At 41.8% G+C, this 14,809-nt stretch overlaps 1 protein-coding gene across 1 annotated transcript in view; it reads left to right on the top strand.

Moving 5' to 3' along the window:
* The first annotated feature begins 418 nt into the window (after positions 1-418).
* The window catches only part of TOP1 (DNA topoisomerase I), a 100,370-nt gene continuing 85,979 nt past the window's right edge, over positions 419-14,809 (top strand). The window contains exons 1-2 of the mRNA XM_044263033.1: positions 419-691; positions 1,014-1,038. Of these exons, the coding sequence (XP_044118968.1) occupies positions 659-691; positions 1,014-1,038 (58 nt within the window). The 5' untranslated portion in view covers positions 419-658. The remainder of the gene's footprint in view (positions 692-1,013; positions 1,039-14,809) is intronic.

The following is a 14,809-nucleotide window of genomic DNA, read 5'->3' as shown; positions in this document are numbered from 1 at the left end:
AAGTATTTTCAGCGGCAAAGACATGCAAAAGCGGGACAGCAGCTCAGCCCCGGGCTGCCGCAGTCCCGCCGCGGCCTTTAAAGGCCCACCACGTGGCCGCGCTGCCGGCCGGGGTCCGGGGGCGGTGTCCCAGCTGCGCCTGCGCACTGCCTGGCAGAGGAGTACGAGTTCCGAGAAAAGGCGCCGGGAGAGGAAGGCAAGGTTGCTCTGGGTGGGCGGACGTGGGAGGAGTCGGCTCCTTATGCAAATCACAGCGGCTCGCATGGCCTGGGGGGCGGAGCTTGCGATGCAAAGTAGGTCCTCCTTTGGAAGCGCGAGGTGGGCGGGCCCCGCAACCCTCGGCCTCTTTTCCGCGAGTCCCTGACGTCGCCGACGTCTCGTTTAAAAGCGGCCGCGCAGGCGCAGTGAGCCGAAATGCGAACTTAGGCTGTTACACAACTGCTGGGGTCCGCTCTCGCCGCCCGCCCGGTAGTCAGTCAGCGTCGCCGCCGCTGTCGCCGTCTCGGCCGTTCCGGGAGTCTCAGGCCCGCAGCTGCCGCCGCTTACCCCCGCCTCCGGAAGCTTCCGGGAGCCCCCGTCCACCCGCACAGGCCGGTCCCGACCGTCTGCGCCTCCTCGGGGCCCCTCGCCGCCTGCCGCGCTCGCAGCTCCGGCCGACATGAGTGGGGACCATCTCCACAACGATTCCCAGGTACGGCTCGGCCGAGTCCTCCCGGCGCCCCAGCCCCGCCCTGGCCCTCCGCGACCCCCGGCGCAGGCCCCAGCCCCGGCCCGGCCGCTTTGACAGGCCGGAGCCCCCAGCCAGAGGCGGCCGGCCGGCGGAGCTGAGCGCCCTAGGCCTCGCGCGAAAGCCGCGAAGTTACACACTGGGTGGATGGTTGCCCCTTACGGCCGTTCCCGGGGCCCCCTTATCCCCGGGGCTCAGGGTGGGCTAGGCCCCCGGCCCCGCGCGCTCGCCTCCCGCGGGGTGAAAGGAGCCTGTTTGTTCATAGTCCCTCGTTTTCTCTCTCCAGATTGAAGCGGATTTCCGATTGAATGGTGAGTGTGCCCCCCGCCCCGACCCCGGGTCCCCCAGCTGCCGGCCGCCTACCCCGCGCCCGGCCGGAGCCGGGCAGAGGACAGACATGGCGTCCCAGAGACTAAGTCCCGGCTCCTCGCTCACCGGCCCCATTGTTCCCATCGGACCGCCTCTGGACCCCCTTTCCGGGCACCCCAGCCCCCCCAGATCGCGGCCATCCCAAGAGGGGGCAACGGAGACCCGGCGTCGCCCGCCGCCGGGCTTTGGGCAGCCTTTCCCGGCCCGGATTCCTCCCGGGAAAGTCGCCTTGTCGACAGTCGGGACTTAGTCTCTGCGCCATTTTCTTTTTCTCTCTCCTCTCCTTTCTGTGCCTGTGTCTCTTTCTCTCCCTCCCTCGGCTCCTTCCTTGAGCTGCCCAGAAAGAGCTTTCTGCAGAGCAAAGCCGCATAAATCACAGACCTCACCAGAGAGGGAAGGGTGGCAGACGGGATTGTTACTCTTTTTTCCAAGGAGAACTTTATTTTGGGGGTTATTCCCTTTCTGCTGCTTGTTTGTTTCCTTTTCTGTTTTCCAGAATGAAAGATACCCTTCGGCAACTGTTGATTTGTGGGGGGTGGGGGGTGGGGGTGTAAGATGTTTGTGAGGGGAATTAGGGCTCCAAAACTAAAGCCACCCTTTGTGGAGTTTATCGTATTTTGAGGTTGTTTTTCCCAACTTGTGTTCTTTGCAAAGGTAGTAGTAGTACCTCCCTTCAGAAAGTTTGCAAGTTCTCTGTGGGCCCTCCAATGTACATGTTTGACTTGGGCATATGGATTAAAAAAAAAAAAAAAAATTAAAAGTATTCCTGACTAGTACTTTTCCTGGTGGCTGAGGTTCCTAATGCACTGTTTTGTTTTTGTTTTTTGTTTTTTTGTTTTTTTTTAAACCGTGGCTTAGTGTACTTGTCAGGAGGAAAGGTTGTTGAGCCTCTCCTCTGGACCTGGTGTATTGGCCTTTTCTTTTGGGCTGTGGGGAAGGAAAAAAAAAAAAGATTTTATTTATTGAAACAGTAGCCAGCACCCACCCCTGTTTCCTGTTCTTTTTTAGAAGCCGCTGTTTTTCAGGAATCAAGAGCTAGCTTGCTTTTCCCAGATCTCTACGTTTTTGACCCCTTTTCAGCCAAATTAAGGCATTTATTCTTTGAGTATTTCCACTTCAGTTATTCAGTGAAGATTCCCCCCAATAAAAAGCCCACCCTGTGGGCTTTTCAACAGTCTTTTTGAAGGAGAAGGTATCCTCTGTAGTGTGCTGGGAATTCCCACTGATTCTGATGGTACATAATCCTGCTCAATTGAATTCGGGTTCCGGGAACCTCTCCAATGGGAGAAGCTGATGAGTAGGTTTTCTGATGTTGTAATCAGCAGTCCATCGTGTTAGCCTGCTCTACTGAGAGCAGCCCTGTGTTCAGATTTGTAGTGGGGCATCTAACAAGAGATGTGACTCTGCTAGGAAGAATTGTGGTTAAAGTGTAACATTTCTTGAGCACCTAATATGTGCCAAACTGTGTGTAGTGCTAGAGCTGAACCTTTGGTCACAATGCTTCTCAGCCTCAATCTAGTCTATTGGGAGAGACATAAATTAGTTAATTATAAGGTAGGTGCTGAGGTGTATGTACACCCAAAATGCTTTGAGAAACTAGGGGACTTAATTCTGTCTGCGCGTGGGGAAATTTCTCAGAGGAGGTGACTTCTGAGGTGAGTGTTGTGCAAGACTAGGTGGTGAGTGTCAGGAGTTGGAGTGTTTCTTAACTATGTTTAGCTAACCTGTCAGGATTTTAAAAGGGTGATGAGTCCCCTGCAGTTGAGAAAACTGCAAAAAGTAATAGATGTTTCTTTGGGACGTGGGAGCAAAGAAAGGGTGTGGCAGATGAGGATATAAAGCGTCCTTTTTGCCTCTCGGAGAAAGGTAGGAGCTTAACCCAGGAAAAGTGTTCTTTTGACTTTAAGATTCAGCTGAGTCGGTCGTGTATTTAGTAAGGAAAAAAAGTTTAGTCCTTTCTCTTCAGAAAATTAATCTCCATGGTTCTCACTTAAATTATGCAAAGGAATTATTGAATATGTGATGATTGTAGGTTGCGTAGATTATTGATCTTTGATGCCATTTTTATAGAAACCGAAGTGAACTGAGTATATTGACTTTTAGAATGTGATCATTTGTAATTGCAGTAATTGTTAATATTTATTGAATACTTAGTGTCTGCCTGGCGCAACCTCACAGTCTTTCCATGGGTTGCCTAATTTGATTTAATCCTCGAAGGACCCTATGAGTTAAGTACTATTAACTCTATTTTACAGATGAGGAAACTGAGGTTTAGGTATATTTATTAGCTTGCTCACAGGCAGGTGAGTCTGGCATTCCAAAGCTCCCAAGCTTAGCCAGTATGCTATATACATATGATTGCAGTATGAGAAAATTAAAAGCTGCACATCTCTACTTTCTTACAAAGCTGATAAATATGAGAGGGAAGGATTTGTTTGTTATTTGCTTACTTTTTAACTAAAGCTACTTCTTCAAGAGAAAAAGCACTTTTAACTGCCTCTCCACCATCCTAAGTGTCTGATACTGGAGTAATGATTTTTGCAGATATTGTCTAGAAGAAAGATGTAGTGTTAGTAACTGTGTGCTTGCTCTATTAACTAATACCCTGGTAACCAGTGATTAATATATGCAACTATGAAAGACAGTTTTTAAAAAATAAAAATCAGTGTTTAATGATATTCATGTCATTATTGATCTTTGTATTAAGAAGAGTTTGCTTAAGCAGGATCTTAGGTGGACTTAACCCAACTTACAGATTAACTGTGCAAGTTCATATATGCAAACATCCCTCATTCTGCTTGCCTTCATCCCTTAAGATCTAAAAGACTTTTTGCGCTTTTGAGCTCATTCTTTACAGCAATTAAAACTGTTGCTCTTCGTTTGGAATTTAGAACGTTTGACCCATACTCAACTGCTAGGAAAAATCTGTAACTTGTGAAGCGTGTTTGTATTTAAAGTATTGATGGTGAGCTTGGAGTTTCAGGAGCAGAAACCATACATAATCTTTTACCTACCTCTTTCCTTTCTAAGTGTTGGTAGTACTAACCATAGTGCGGCTGAGTCATTATTACAGTACTGTGCAGACTGCTGAGCTATCTGTGGAGTTGATAATGGTAACGTCATGTTGGGGTTTAAGTGATCCTTCTGCTGTTTCAAGGACTTAAAGTTTTTGCCTCTCTACTGTGGATTTGTGGGGTTCCTCCCTCCCAGGGATGAGCAAAGTATAAGGCTTAATTAAATTAGTGACTAATTAGTCTAAGTAATGTTATATGGGATCATAGTTTGACATCCTGTTGTTTTGATTCTGGTTAGCTTAATGGATTCAGGTTGTATGGAGGAATTAAATATAAATTGTTTCTGATGGTAACAAATAGTTATATTTCTGTGTGTTAGTTGCAGATTGAGGTGGGAAGATTGATGATGTGGCTATCTGCAAATTCCCATCACATTTTAAAAACTGCAAACTGATGGTACCTTCAAATGAAATCTGGCACATCTTCCTGCCCAATCCAGAAACACTTAAAACATCGGGCTCTGGTGTTTTCTTTTCCTTCTACAACCAAACTCCTTGGGGCACCTTTTCATAATTAGTGACTGCTGTGGACTCTTTATACTACACTTAGACATGAAATAAAATTGCTTGTCAACATGTGCTTTTTAGATTACTAGCATATCAGAGCTCTCAAACAAATTTTAGATTCTGATGTTTCTGGTAAAACTAGAATATCCAGGAGTTCTTAAAGAAACAGAAATACCTCATAGTTTGAAAGGTGAAAACTAGGTGATATTGATGTCTCCAGCTCATACTTTTCTTTGGTAAATAGATAAAATGGAAAGTAGAAATCCAGAGTCAGTCCCCAAATCTCATTTTAACCAATAGCAGCAAAAAAAAAAAAAAAAAAAGGAATTGTCTGGCTTTTTTCTTTAACAAACATCAGCATAAAAATGAGGAATTGTGCGAGTTTGAAAGAGTGATTCATTAATTTGTTCTGGGTCTTAGTAAATTGGTATCCATTCATACAGTATACAAGAACCAGGGATTCTTAACATGTCTTAAATCTTATATTCCAAAATTAGGCCATTGGGATTTTTTGATTGTTTCTTTTTAGCAGGGGGGACGGATGCAAAAACTGTCAGCCTTTTAAATCTAAATGTTTGAGAAAGGTTTGTGTGTATGTTAATTATAGTAACAGTTATTCTCTACTGGTGAGGGTATGGGAAGCAATTCTTTTGTACTTTATGGATGGGTTTCATTTTAGGAGCCTTTGGATTATAATGAAATTGTGTGTGTTATTTCATATTAGTTGGGTATGAATGCATATATATGTTATGGGTCTTTAACAAAATTTTGCTGTACTTGCAGTGCAAAATAAAACTAATTTTCCTGAAACCCGAAGTTCTTACCACAGAAGTATGTTTTTGTGAGGGGTTTCATACTTACCATGTGAAACCATGTTGAACTCCAGTGAAGTTCTGGCTTTATTTGGAAAAATGGATTAAAATGTAATTGTTTAGTTTTGAATGAGGCTATGGAAATGCTTTAAATGAATATTTGATGTGGGACCCTGAGATTTAAAAAAAAAAAAAAAAAGCCCTTTGAAAGAATGTTAAAATATAGTCAATTCATTGCATTTGTATGGGGGAGAGTCAGTTGAGTGACTTTTCTGTGTCCTGTGTTTTAGATAATCTTTTTAATTATTTTGAACATTAACTTTGCATAATAAGGGCATTTGGGCAAACTATTGAGAATTTGGCTTCTTAAGGTAAAAAGGTTGGGATGGGAGAAGTTCCTAACTGGTCTTTAAGATGTGAATGAGGTATTGTGTTTAAAAGGAAGTTTTCAGATTGTGTTTGAACTTTGAGTAGTAAGAGTTGGAACAAGTCTTTTCTCTGTATTTCCATGCCTTTTATATGAATTTTGAGATACAGCCTTCCTTTCTGTGGCTCCGGGCCAGTTACTGATGTAGGAAATCTAACGAGGCAAGGAATAATTAGCGTTTCACCAGCCCCTGTCGTCCCGTGTGTCGTCCCGTCCCGTCCCCCCGCCAACCTGCCTATCTTCGTGTGTGTTGTATGCTCTGAGTTGATAGCACCAATGCCTGGGTACTGTAGAGTGGGATAAAGATTGGGAGAGGGCGGGCGGGTATCTTGGTAGCCTAGGCTTTATTATTAAGTGGGAAAAAGCTTGTAAAATATGTAAGATATTAATGGTATTTTTGGTAGGGCTATAAGAAATGATAGTTTGCTGAAATTGTTGCAAATGGATATTGTTTAACGTGATTTTTATTCTTTATGTTCAAGAAAGAGTCTTAAGTATTTTTCATACTGGGAGAGAAGTGATTTTACTGATTATCTCAAGTAAGTCTTTATAGTTTGTAATACCATCAGCTGGAACCCTATTTATCTACCTTTATCTGTCATTTATTTAGTCTCTAAATTTTAGTAGAGAAAGAAACTAAGGGAGAAAGACAACTTAAGGTTTAAATTTCTTTTTTGGATGGTATTCATTTTCAATTTGTTGGCTTAAATTTTTATATCTATTCAGTTATCTCCCTGCTGCCTTTACCTTTGTGTACTGTTATTGAGAATTTTCCTGAATTTATAGTAGATATTTTTATTTTCATCTCCCTTATGCCCTCTCCTTTAGACTTAGGGTAAAGATGTATCTCGACTAGGCTGTTAATTCCCCTCTGAGTCTTTGAAGTTAACTTTGTTTCTGTAGACTTAAGGACCCAGAGAACTCCATTCATTAGCATTCCTGAGATACACCTAGATAGGCTCCAACAAAAGGTGTTAAAGCAGTCAGCATTATGGGGGTCTTTAATTCTCTTGGTCTTTCTTGTTGAGAACAAGTTTCATAGATCCCTGGGTATTCTGACATTTTCCTATGTTTTAAGAACAAAAATCTGCCAACTCTTGGACTCCGTATTCTTTGTATTTTTTCTTAGCACAGTCTAGCAAAGATAGATGCCTGGGATCTTTTCTTGGAGGAGATATCCTTGGCTGTTTGGAGTTTATCCACCCCCCCCCACACACCCCAGATGCTTTAAGTGAAGATTAGTCCTACTATAGAGTACACTAGGAATGTACTCTTTTGCCACTTCTTAAAAGTCCATATTTTAATCTTGTTGCTGTAAAAGAATGCCCAGATTGATAAAGGTTTATAAACAGAATACCGGTTGGGCAGAAGACATAAACCTAGCAGGTTTCAGGATGAGTAAATTAGGGGATCTCATTGGCTAAGACCTCTTACTTTATCCAGCTCCTATAAGGTAACCTCTTCATTTGTACTCTTGTTACCTGATCTCTTGCTACAGAGTAGAAGGAAGTGGGAGGAAAGGAACAAATTTTGAGAGCTTGGTAGACATCACATTTTTGTATTCATTAAATCTAAATTTAATGGGAATAGTAGAGATTGCATAGGTTTATGGGTGAACCTGAGACCAAGAAAGGAAAACTTTGCCATTTACACCTTTTCAGCTCCCCTTTTTGGTAGCATCCTGCCTGGTCTAGATTCCAGAAATCCCAGACTATAATTGGTAAGCTTCTAGTGAGAGATGTCACAGCCTGCCCTTAATTATGTGCTGGTAGAGATAGTTAAGACCCCTGGCATCTGGGGAGCTAGGTCTTAAAAGAGATGCTTTGGAGTTAAGGCTGGAACCAGATTGATATTAAAGGGTAAAAGTGATGAAGAGGGAGGCTGTGGGAAGATAATGATCTTGAGCAGCTGTGGTAAGTAGAAAATTGGAGTAGAAAAATCTAAATAAGTTCCTATTCTTAGTATGAAACTTAACTCTGGCTGTTAAAGCTTGTTTTGTTATGTATAGATGGGGATGATATTTCTATGCTTCACCAACTATTGAAATTTAATTAAGTATATAGAGAGCCTCTTTTTTTTTTTTTTTTAAAGATTGTATTTATTTGATATCACAGGTAGGCAGAGAGGCAGGCAGAGAGAGAGGAGGAGGCAGGCTTCCCAACGAGCAGAGAGGCCCAAAGCGGGCTCCATCCCAGGACCCTGTGACCATGTCCCAAGCCAAAGGCAGAGGCTTAACCCACTGAGCCACCCAGGGGCCCCTATAGAGATCCTCTTTGCCCACATTTTATTTTATTTTTATTTTATTTTTTGCCCACATTTCAAAATTTAAACTTCAGTCAGACAGCTTCTATTCTGAAATGGATCTTTATTTTGAATGTTAGGATTCAGGTATGATGTTGGTGGCTCCTTCCTTCACTAGTATTCCCTGATAAAGTTTTAAATTTTCTGACAGTTACATAGTGAACAGTAGCATATAAGTAGAGTTGGTTGAGTCTTTACGTCTATAAACTTCACAACCATACACTGATCTCTTCTGATTATTAAACAACTACTATAAAAGGAAAGGTGGTGTTATCTGTATCTAGGTTTAGGCTAAGGAGGAGCCAAACGTGTACGTGGTTCCTACTTTTCTAAGTATAAGAATAAGACAAGATTGTCATTGCTGAAAGAGCTTCTTTTTCAGAGGGGATGGACTTAGAAATGAAGAAACTGTATTGCTGTGGCTAATTTCTCAGCCTTTTTTTTTTTTTTTTTTTTTTTTTTTGGGTCAGAGATAGAGGGAGAAAGAGCGAGCACAGGCAGACAGAGAGGCAGGCAGAGGCAGAGGGAGAAGCAGGCTCCCCGCCGAGCAAGGAGCCCGATGTGGGACTCGATCCCAGGATGCTGGGATCATGACCCGAGCCGAAGGCAGCTGCCCAACCAACTGAGCCACCCAGGCGTTCTCAGCCTTTTAATAGAACTATGGATTTTCTCTTAAAGATACCCAGAACTTATATGTGAATTATATCTCAATTTTTTAAAAGGTACCCAGAACTTTGTCTTTATTAGATGCATTTAGTAAGTGAAATGCCAAGTTCATTATTTGTAATTTTTTATTTAAACGACAGAACTCAGTATGTCTTGTGTCACCATGTTTTTTTAAAGGCCACTATTGTCTTCTCCCCGTAAAACATGTTTGTTTTTTCCCTCCAAAACATTTTTTAAAAAAGATTTTATTTATTTATTTGACAGAGATCACAAGTAGGAAGAGAGGCAGGCCGGGGGTGGGGGGGGGTGGGAAGCAGGCTCCCTGTTGAGCAGAGAACCTGATGCGGGGCTTAATCGCAGGACCCTGGGATCATGACCTGAGCTGAAGGCAGAGGCTTTAACCCACTGAGCCACCCAGTGCCCCCCCTCCAAAACATCTTTTTTTTTTCTTTTCAAAGATTTTATTTATTTATTTGACAGAGATCACAAGTAGGCAGAGAGGCAGGCAGAGAGAGAGGAGAAAGCAGAGAGCCCAACTCGGGGCTTGATCCCAGGACCCTAGGACCACGACCCGAGCCAAATGCAGAGGCCTTAACCCACTCAGGCACCCAGGCACCCCATCCTCCAAAACATTTCTAAACTGTGAAGTCTCAAAGCATCTGAGAGTTACCTTAATTTTTCATTGATTTATATATTGCTTAAAGGGACCAACTCAACTTCTGTGAAATAGTAATTCTTGGCAACAGGAATGCCTTAAATAATAAAGCTTAGGAATAAGAATTTAAATGGGAAACTCCATGTTAGTAATTACACATGAGTATAGGCACTTGGGAGATTTCATGAAAAAATTTGGTAAGCAGAAATTTCAGTAATGGCTCATAAGTCTAGCTAATGGTGAGTGCTCCTGAAAAGAAAAATAAGCCAAAATCATTTGTGGGATATGTTTACTACTGTCCATTAGATTAAGCGGGTGGATCTTAGTAGATATACCTTTGATCAAAAGGATTATCATAGCAGCATTACAACAGGAGCAAACTTCAAACACAGTATTCACTTAAAGGTTGGCTAGTAAAAATAATTCATAGGAGAGAAATTACAAAATTGGGTCTAATTTTAAAGAGTCTTCAAAGGTAAAGTTTTCAAAAGATAAACATCTCGGGAATAATATGGTTTGTAAAGTATATGGAGAAAAATATCTTGCAGAAAAGTGATTATTTAATAGTGCATGGCTATATTGCCCTCATTTTGTGAGAATGTCCAAAATTGAATTTTTTTTTTTAAAAAGATTTTTATTTATTTATTTATTTGACAGAAATCACAAGTAGACGGAGAGGCAGGCAGAGGGAGAGAGAGGGAAGCAGGCTCCCTGCTGAGCAGAGAGCCCGATGTGTGACTCGATCCCAGGACCCTGAGATCATGTCCTGAGCCGAAGGCAGTGGCTTAACCCACTGAGCCACCCAGGCGCCCCCAAAATTGAATTTAAAGTCTTCAGAACTTAGGCCTCTTTCTCATCTTTTTTCTCTGATTCAGAATGTGAATGGTCACATGCGTGTTTTTGTGTCAGTGTATGTGTGTGTCCCTGTCCGTGTGTGTGTCCCAGCCAAATCAACCATGATAGAGTGAGTGTAAGAGACAGATACTGAGTCAGGGGGATTTGAATTTGAGTTCTTGTGCTTCTGCTTAGTAGCAAGAAGTTAATCTCCAAGCCTTAGTTCTTTACCTGTAAACTAGGTCTAATACTTAACTCACAAGATTGAGGATTAAAGAGCATGTGAGGATCACTGTCGGAAAGGTGGAGCTTAGTACAGAATTTTGAGTTCCTTGCCAATCCTTTAAAAAAAAAAAAAACAAAAACCTTTTTCAGAGATTGCTTTTTAGTTTTTTTTTTTTTTTTTTTAAATTTATTCATATGACAGCACATGCAGGGGGAGCAGAGGGAGAGGGAGAAACAGGCTCCCTGCTCAGCAAGAAGCCCAACACAGGCTTGATCCCAGGATCCCGGGATCCTACCTGAGCTGAAGGCAGATGCTTAACTGACTGAGCCATCCAGGTGCCCTGCTTTTTTAGTCTTTTGTACAAAGGGAACAACTTTAATTTTTGAATTTGTGTATTGTGAGATTTTACCCAAGGGAGAGGGTCACTAGGGAGCTTTGAATATGATAACTGTTGCTGTGGATCCAGACAGGGGAGGCTCAAGATGGGTAAGACTTTGTGACTGTGTACAAAGCACTTTGTTTCTCACATTTAAATTACAGTTTAAGAGTCTTTGGCAGCCAGTAACTTTTCCCCGTTTGCACTTGGGATGGTGTAATATTTATAGATCTACTCAGGAAAATAAAAAATTTCATGTTTAATTGCAGATGGAAAATATAAGCTGCCATATTTATTCATTCAAACATTGAGAAAGTAAATACCAGTAACGACTAGATACAGATCAACAAGACAAGTTCATATGGTTCCCAGAACAAACATTTTGAAGTTAGTACTTGTAGGTCTATAACTCACTTCCTCTGTTGATATTCTCTATTTTTAATTGGGCCTCACTACAGAGGCTCCAGACATGCCAGATTGAATAGAAATGGAAGGTTCTTTCTGGCAGTTAATACATCAGTGAAAGAGTGATGTCTCCATTCATTGCCAGTCTAAAAGGTTTTTTGCTTGTTTGTTTTTTCCCTCCTTGCAAAAATTGGAAGCCTAGAACCTTATTTTAATTCCAAAGATGTCCAAATTCTTAACTGTTCAAGGAAAAAAAATTGTTTTAGGATACCTTTAAGCTCATTAAGTTATTTCACCTGGAATAGAATTTCAAAGTACTGTGTATTTCCCATATCTTTTTGTATCAGCAGTATTACATAAGATTTAGAAAAGTAGTTTCCAGGTTTTCCTGAATAGGTAGATTTGTCAGTGACTAGAAGTGTTCCCATTCGGTTTGAGAAATCATGTGACAATAGCTAATTCAAATATTTGCTTGAAATGGTTTAAATTCTTGAACTGAATTGCCTGAAATAGAGTATAAAATCACCATCTTCATAAATTTGAAGAACTAAAATCTTAAGAGATTAGACTCAGTACTTAAAGTCCTGGGAAACTAATTTTGTGGAGCAGTTTAAGTATATTAGTGTTGTTACTGCTTCCAGTCCATGAAAGTGTTGTGATATGAAAGCTGTTAAACTCCTCAGATAAAGGTTCAGAGTATGTAGTGTTATTACTTAAAATGATTTGAGTATGGAAAAGTAATCGAGACTAATGTTAGACTGAACACGCCTTATAATCAGTGGCGTTTTCACAAGAATGAATGCAGTGTCACTAGTTCTTGCTGTTTAACATCAGAAATAAGGAAACAAGAATCTTTCAGGGAATTGATCATACCTCAGGATCTATTTCATAATTTTTCATGGTTTCAGTTAACCAGGAAAGAAGACAAAAGCAGGGACGAAGAACATGTGTTGTCTAGTCTTTGTAACTGCTGGCTTGTTACACGACCTCCAGGCAGAAAGCTCTCTAAGGCTAGACACCCCCATTCACCCTCCCCCAGCCCCAGCTCTGAGAGGTCTCTGGGTTAGTGCCCTCTGTGCATGTTCAGCTGGTGGTGGTTTGACTTACTGCTTTTTTCCCCTTTAAAAATCAAATCACCTCCCTTCTCCCTTAAATGCAGTGTGATATAAAAATAGGAACTTCAGCAGAACTTTATAGTCCCTTACAAATGTTTACACCTTCCTAATCTCAGAATGTCGGGAAGGTTGTCTATTAGCAGAAGTATGCTTGTTTGCTCTGTAGAAAATTGGATTCTAGTTGGGCAAACAAGAAGCCAAACTTTTTCCTCTTTCCTGAAAATACTATAGAACTTCTTTAGGACTGGAGCTAATCTGTGGAATTTATGTCAGATAGTGTTTGTATTGAGCTCAAGTTTTCAGGGCAGTAGTTTAAAGTTACAGTTCAATATGATTCAGTTGGATCCATAAGTGACTGAAAACAGTAGAAATGTTGGTATAAGACGACCAGAATATTGGGGTGCCTGGGGGGCTAAGTGGGTTAGGGCCTCTGCCTTCAGCTCAGGTCATGATCTCAAGGGTCCTGGGATGGAGCCCCGCATCAGGTTCTTTGCTCAGCGGGGAGCCTGCTTCCCCCTCTCTCTCTGCCTGCCTCTCTGCCTACTTGTGATCTCTCTCTCTCTCTGTCAAATAAATAAATAAAAATCTTTAAAAAAATTTTTTTTAACTAAAAAAAAAGACTACCAGAATATTAAGCAGGATCCATACTGATGGCACATATGTAAATATGCATGTCCGTAGGTACTATTGTACAAAAGAGAAGATAATTTTGTAAAGTACACTTACTGAAAACTTGACTAAGATTTTAAAAAATGTCCTTCTGGGGGCGTCTGGGTGGCTCAATTGTTAAGCGTCTGCATTCACCTTGGGTCATGATCCCTGGGAGGGCCCCCTCCCCCAATCAGGCTCCCTGCTCAGTGTGAAGCCTGCTTCTCCCTCTCCCCCGCTTGTATTCCCTCTCTCTCTCACTCTCTCTCTGTCAAATAAATAAATAAATAAAAATCTTTTAAAAAAAAAAAAAAAAGGTCCTTCTGCAGCAGCTCTGTCTTCCAGGAATAAAGTTCAGTGTGTATTCTTCTCCCACAAGTCTGCAGTCCTGTTTTGTTCTGTTCACGTATTCCTTTTTACTCTGGAGTATCTCTTAGTCTTTAGAATTTGGTACAGTTTGCATAAGTATGCCTGGCCCTTCTCCATTTTATGATTTATTTAGGAATGCACTAAGTATTGTAAACTCCTTTAGGATTAGCAACAGCTCAGAGCCTATTTCCACATTGAAGGCATAGTTATGGATATTCCCCTTCCATTTTCCTGAAATCTGTCTGCAATCCCAAGTCAGAAGCAACCACTTTTCTCTGACTTGAGCTTCTCTTGTCCTCTTCTTCCAATTTTTCATTCTGGACTGGAGAAATTTACATGTTTTGGTTACTTACTATGTATGAAGTGTAAAATAACACTATCTCATCCTGTATGGATAGTACAGATGCTTTCAACAAATGTTTTAATTATGAGATGGGAACCCCTCTCTCTTCTATCCCATTAGCTGGTTGAAAATCAAGTGAGAAAAAGTGAGACTTCTATCCTAAGTTTTCTTTCTTTCTAAGATTTTATTTATTTTTTTTTTTAAAGATTTTATTTATTTATTTGTCAGAGAGAGAGGGGGAGAGAGCGAGCACAGGCAGACAGAGAGGCAGGCAGAGGCAGAGGGAGAAGCAGGCTCCCTGCCGAGCAAGGAGCCCGATGTGGGACTCGATCCCAGGACGCTGGGATCATGACCTGAGCCGAAGGCAGCTGCCCAACCAACTGAGCCACCCAGGCGTCCCTAAGATTTTATTTTTAAGTAATCGTCAACACCCAGTGTGGGGCTCGAACTCACAACCCTGAGATCAAGAGTCACATACTCCACCAACAGTGAGTCAGGAGTCCCTACACTTTTGTTTGCAAGCTAATATGCTTAAGAATCACCTGGGAGCACTTGGTAAAAAGACCTATTCCTAGGACTCTTAAGTTGATTCCTTAGTGGCACAGGCTGAGATTTTATTTATTTATTTATTTATGTTTTAAAGAGTGAGAGCACTCAGGGATGGGGATGGCCAGAGGGAGACAGAATCTTAAGTAGGTTCCATGCTAGGTGTGGAGGAGCTTGATCTCATATCATGACCCAAAGCCAAAGTCAGAAGAGTCAGACACTCAACTGACTGAGCCACCCAGCTACCCCAGAAATCTGCGTTTTTAAATATTTAACAGTCCTGGCTGATTCTGATTAATACAGCTGACCACAAATTATCTTTGGAGAAATTGAGCCATCTGGACTTCACTGTCTTACTTGACAAAGATGTGTGTTTTGCTTTGTTTGGTTAAGGTACTCTGTTGGTTAAG

This window comes from Neovison vison, chromosome 8 (genome assembly GCF_020171115.1).
Source record: "Neovison vison isolate M4711 chromosome 8, ASM_NN_V1, whole genome shotgun sequence".
Taxonomy (NCBI): domain Eukaryota; kingdom Metazoa; phylum Chordata; class Mammalia; order Carnivora; family Mustelidae; genus Neogale; species Neogale vison.
The sequence above is the reverse complement of the archived record's forward strand: the minus strand, read 5'-3'. Positions and strand labels throughout refer to the sequence as shown.